General features: G+C 52.2%; 1 protein-coding gene across 1 annotated transcript; it reads right to left on the bottom strand.

Moving 5' to 3' along the window:
* Positions 1-3,725: 3,725 nt before the first annotated feature.
* On the bottom strand, positions 3,726-4,730 carry GSX2 (GS homeobox 2). Its single transcript, XM_030450349.1, has 2 exons — positions 4,256-4,730; positions 3,726-4,066 (listed from the first exon to the last, which is right to left on the bottom strand). Exons 1-2 carry the CDS (start codon positions 4,728-4,730, stop codon positions 3,726-3,728), a joined length of 816 nt encoding a protein of 271 aa, XP_030306209.1.
* Between the last annotated feature and the right edge of the window lie 851 nt (positions 4,731-5,581).

Below are 5,581 nucleotides of genomic sequence, written 5' to 3'. Positions count from 1 at the left end.
TAGGAACTTCTGTTCCCAGCCCTGCTGCTGACCATACCCTCTACCTCAAGGTTTGCCTTTATGATGCCACCTTCTTTGCCTTGTAGACATCCTCTTCCAGCAAGCTGTTGGGCAAAAGGCATTCCACCTCTCCCTAGCTATGGGATTCCTGCCAGGCAGCATGGGTGGCGTCTAAGGTCTCTGCTGGGTTCGTTCTCTGAGCTCTGCAGAACTCGTAGGAACTCGACACGTGGTGACCTTCACAAAGCTATCATGTCAGCTTGGTGGCTGGTGTTGAACACGAGGCTCGAGAATTATGAGGAAGTGAGGATAAGCAGCAGGCAGAAAACCAGTGACTGCTTATTCCTTATTTCTTTGGAAAACTGATGAGAAAAAGGAGGGAGATGACCACTGCCAGTCTTGAGCCCTGAAAGAGTGTCAGGAAAAAAAACGTGCATCACACTTTGTGGGAGAAAAAAAATTTATAGAAGGGAGTGGGAGAAGAAAAACACTAAAACATTAAAACATCTAGGAAAATTTATCTTAATTTCTAACTGTTGAATGCTGGACTTTGAAACCCTACAACACATTTGCTGCAAATTAGGGTATGTACAACTTTCAGCAGTTCCCCTATCAGACAGGCTTAGACTCCGCAAAAGTAGGTTCAGGTCAAGCTGATTGCACCAGCCTTTTCAGATACATCAGGACAAATGGTTGCATCATTCATCTTTTCCGATTTTTTTATCATGAAACATTTACTTTGAAACAAAAGAAACCTGGTGATATCACTGTTTCCTTTCAACCCTTGAAAGATACATGCAAACATTTAATTAGTACAACTAATTCCATTTTCCTTTAATTTTTCAAAAAACTGTAAAATACTGAAGTGGAGAGATCCCTTCTCATGTATGGCTGGAGGAGGCAAATCCTAGAAGAGAGAAATACTCATACATTCACTAAACTGTGATTTCACAGGGTTACACTGAAAACAAGGAATATCTTTGCAGTTTTTAAATACTTTTGAGTCCTGCAGTATTACTCAGGGCATGATACTTCTTCTGCCCAAGCGCTGCTTTGCCTTCCCAGGCTGTTGCAGACCTGTTGACTTCTCCCTGTTCCAGGACAAGGGTAACACTTCAAAAGGGTGGCCCTGTGGTACTAATTGCTCCTTCCAGAGCTTCTAGGTTGGAAAAGATCTGGTGAGGTTAAGTTATAGGGGCAAGCTAGACACAGGAAACTGAAGTAGAAGAACAATAATCTCCAGACCCCACCTCAGAAGATTTTAGGGTAAAAGAAAGCAACCCCTTTATCTTTCCATGAACTTCTCTGGGAGGAAGCCATAAATCCCACCAGCCTCTTGGTCCCCCCAGCCTGGCAAGAGAGGGAGCCACCACTTGGGTGAATAGGGAAATAGTGCTGAAATGGAAGGTTAAGATTTTGGATGGTTTTTTTTTCCAAGTCTAGGATAGAAACTTCAGTCCTACCCTTCCTTCCTCCTCCTGTTACACTGTGAGTGTGCTGGGCAGTGGATCTGCCCCAGGCCCTGCAGCTGGACTGGACTGTTGTGTAGTGCCCACACCATGCCCTCTCTGTCCTCTACAAGAGCTGACCATGCAACAGTTCTCTCCTTCATGATCATAGTCATATAATCATAGAATAGTTTGAGTTGGAAGGGACCTTAAAGATAATACAGTTCAAATCACCTGGTCATGGTCAGGAACACCTCCCACTGGACCAGGCTGCTCAAAGTCCTGTCCAGTCTGGACTTGAGTACTTCCGGGGATGAAGCATACACAAAAACCCTGCAGTGTGGCCCTCTTCCTCAGCAACTATTCCCGATGAGCATTTCCCTCGAGCATCCAGTGCACTGGGGTTACTCACGCTGCAACTGCAATGATAGTCAGGCTTATTATTTATTATCTGATTAGAAGCAGAGCAAGTCAATGAAATTGGAGATATACCTTAGAGCCAAAGCTCCAAGTTTAAGGATCAAAAATGACTAATATAGGAACTGTTCTGTGAACTATTGACTTAAAAGATTTTGCTATCATTTCAGAGGCTGAAGTCAAAAGTATAGGTGGGGTTAGTGGGAAACCCACCCCAAAAAATAGGTCTGAGTTGAAAATAGAACAGCATGCAAAAGGCACTTCTGATTTGCTCGTATGCTGCCTTCCAGGACTGCAGAAACTAGGGGAAAAAGTTAAAGAAGAGGCTCATTTGGGACTGCCCAGCTCCAGCATCCCACTCTGGATCATAGTACCCTGACTGAAGCTCGGGACGGCCCAAGGCAGAAGAGGGATGGGGCCCTTAGCCGGGCACTGCCCAGCGCAAATCGTGGGGCACGGACCCTCCGGAGTAGGTCTGCCCTCGGCGCTGCCTCAGAGCCTGGGCAAGGTGCCTGAACGAAAAATCCACTCCGAAATGCCTGGATGCTGTCTCCGCCCCTGAGGGAAAAATAAAATTAAATTAAAAATTAAAAATTTCTCTGGTTTCCGATGAACACCATCCCGGCAAGTGGAGTTCCAGCCAAGTGAAGGGCTGACGTGCTGCGCGGGGAAAGAGCAGCCGGTGCCGGGCGGGTTGGGCAGCATCGCCTCGGCTTCATTCGGGATGTCCCGGCCCGGGATGTCCCGGCCCGGGGTGTCCCGGCTTCTGGTGTCCCGGCTAGACGTGTCCTGGACTGGGGTGTCCCGGCGTGCAACCCCTCTCCCTCGCCCCGCTTGGCGGCAGCGGCGGCCCCGGGCCAGCATCAGGCGGTGGTCCCCGTCGCGGTGCCGCCGGGCCAGCAGACGGGAGAAAGCTGTCAGCCACGGCGAGGGCGTGCGCTGGCTCCGGTTGTGAAGTAACACAAAGCTGCTCGGCTCAGAAAAGAGGCTTCATTAGCATTCCACTCTGCCGGAGCGGGGTTCCCCCCACTCCTCCGCCTCCCTCCCTCCCTCCCTACGCAGCCCGAGTCACGGGGGAACAAAACTCATATTCGGGTTTACTAGCCGATGACATTTATTTCTACTTTTTAAGGAGGTCTGACACATATACACCAGTGTTTTCACCGTACAAAGGACTAAGGAGGAACGCACCCTGTCCCAGTCAGTCCACCTTCGCGGCTTGGACTAGGCTGGCATTAGGGAGCAAAAGAAAAAGAAAAAAAATCATCGTCTGATCTCATTCAGTTAAATAAATATAAATATTTTTAATATAAAACTATTCACAAACAAACCGCCGTCCCAAACCCGAACGACCGATCTTTATTTCTTTTCTTATTTTTGCTAGGAGGTCCGTCTAGGAAGTTCTCAGCCCTACAGGTATTTTTTGCTTTTCAGTTTTTTAATGCCTCATTTTTCGGTTCCAAACACGGTTTTGTTGGTTGCTTGGGTTTGAGGTTTGCTTTTTGTTTTGCTTTGTTTTTCCTTTAAATTGCCTGTGAGGAAGGCGGGGGGAGACACCTTGGGTCGTGCGAGTCCAGCCCAGTGTTACATATTAGGAAGAGCAGGTGCCCGCTCCTGGGGTTACATAAATAACGTTTTAGTTGAACTCTCAAGACTAAATCATTTACTTTCCAAAAATATATTTATGTATATATATTTATTACTGCGATGGGATGGAAATGAACCTCCCAAATGTGGAGAGCCAGCCCGCTGCGGGTCGGCGGGCTGCTGTCCCCGGGGCAGCGGTGCCAGGTAAGCCTCTGTGCCACAGCCCCATTCCGAGCTGGGCCCCGGAGGTGGGAGCGGAGCTTCGGGCAGGACTCACAACGGGGAGATTTCTTTATCCTCCGTAGCCGATGAGGGGGACAGTGACTCTTCATCCTCCGACCTGGGGTAATGCCCCTGGCTGATGCTGCACTTGCAGCTTCCGTGGGAGTTTCGCTGGGTGCCTTTGCCCTCTTTCTTGTGCTTCACCCTCCTGTTTTGGAACCAGATTTTCACTTGCTTCTCGGACAAGTTCAGGTAGGTGGCTATCTCTATCCTCCGCAGACGGGACAGGTACATATTGGAGGAGAATTCCCTCTCCAGCTCCAAGAGCTGGGTACTGGTGAAAGCCGTCCTCATCCTTTTCCCGTTTTGAATTTGGCTGGAATCGGACCCTCCTGGGCGGGAGAGAAGGGAGAACTTGAGTGGGACGAAGGGAAAGGAAAAAAAAAAAAAAAAAAGAGAGAAAAGACATTTTCCCGCAGCTCCCCGCCCTGGGGCAACTGCTCCCCCCCTCAGGCACCCTCGGGTGAACCCCTTCTCCCTCTTCTTGACCCCCCACTTCCCGCCGGCCGCGGAGCTCCTACCCATGCCGAGGCAGTGAAATCTCCGGGGGTCGCTGACGCTGTAGGTGGTGGCGGAGCAGGCAGGTGGGTGATGCGCTGGGTGCCCCAAGGCGGCGGCGGCGGGCACGGGGGCCGCGGGCGGTGGGTGCTGCGGCGGGTGGTGAGGGTGTCCGGCCCGCGGGCAGCACTGGGCCTCGCCGGCGGAGGCAGGGAACTGGCTCTTGAGCAGGGGGATGGCCCCGCCGCCTCCCCCGCCGCCACCGCCGCCACCGGTGCCGCGGGAGGAGTGCAGGTGCGAGGTGACACAGAGCGGGCAGACGCAGAACGCGCCGCTCTTGCGGGACGGGCATCCCGGGCCCGACACCGACATGACGAGGGGAGAAGGCATGCTGAGAGGGATGAAGAAGTCCTGGCCGTGGTGATGCTCAGGCAGGGACGGAGCCGGCCTCGAGGAGTCTTTGATGATTAAGGAGTCGACATAGAATGAACGGGACATTTCGGAGGGCTGCCGAAGCCGGGGGCGGCTCTCCCAAAGTCCTGTTTTTCCTGCTTGGCCAAGTTGCCACTGAAGTCCTGGCGAGGCGAGAAGGTGCTTATGTTTGAGAGCTGAACAAAAGGGTCCCTGGAGAGGGCTGGTCTTAAAGTCCCCCCGCCTGGATCCCCTGCGCCGGGGTTTTATATCAACTATTTAAACACGTGATGGCTGAAAGCCTCGCAGATCTAAATCTCCCCGGCTGCCCAGGACGGCATGAGAGGTTGCCGGAGGGGAGGGGGGAGGCAAAGCACCCCCCCCCCCCATCCAAAGTGTGCGTGCTCGATCGCTGCCTGATGACTGACTTCAGTCCTTCGCCTCCGCCTCCGATAAATTTTAGAAACGAGGAAGCCGGGGAGGGGGCGGCTGTCCCGGGCTGCGCCGCGGCCCCGTCACACGTCCCGCACACATCCTCCTGTCACTACACTCGGGTGTGTGTGGAAAATCAGCCGGAGAGAGCTTCTGCGTGGGGATTTTCCCCGAGGAGCACGCTCCTTTCCCCACAGGGAGGGAAGGAGGGAGGGGAACAGGTGATGCGCTAAAACAAGATAATCAACACCGACATCCCCTTCCCACCCCACAGGGGCCGTGACACGCACGGAGGTCTCGACGCAAGCACCTTTCCCCGGTCCGTTCTACTCCCTGCAGCAGGACTCCTCCAGGAGGCCCTTCCCGTACTAGAGGAGCCAGAGGCACGGAAAAAGACAGATAAAAAAATTAGGGATCGCGTGTGTATATGTGCCTGCGCATACATGGGCATGTAGGGTGGATTGATTTTTTTTTTTCCTTTTTTTTTTTTTCCTTGCCCTTTTCAC

Source organism: Calypte anna, chromosome 4A (assembly GCF_003957555.1).
Source record: "Calypte anna isolate BGI_N300 chromosome 4A, bCalAnn1_v1.p, whole genome shotgun sequence".
Taxonomy (NCBI): Eukaryota; Metazoa; Chordata; class Aves; order Apodiformes; family Trochilidae; genus Calypte; species Calypte anna.
Note: the sequence above shows the minus strand (reverse complement) of the source record. Positions and strands in the feature narration are given on the sequence as shown.

Bases quoted from the DNA above. Each gene is read 5' to 3' on its own strand.
- GSX2 (XM_030450349.1), bottom strand. From the start codon at position 4,730: ATGTCCCGTTCATTCTATGTCGACTCCTTAATCATCAAAGACTCCTCG. The intron at 4,067-4,255 runs GTAGGAGCTCCG...TCTCCCGCCCAG, and splicing joins ATTTCACTGCCTCGGCATGG to GAGGGTCCGATTCCAGCCAA.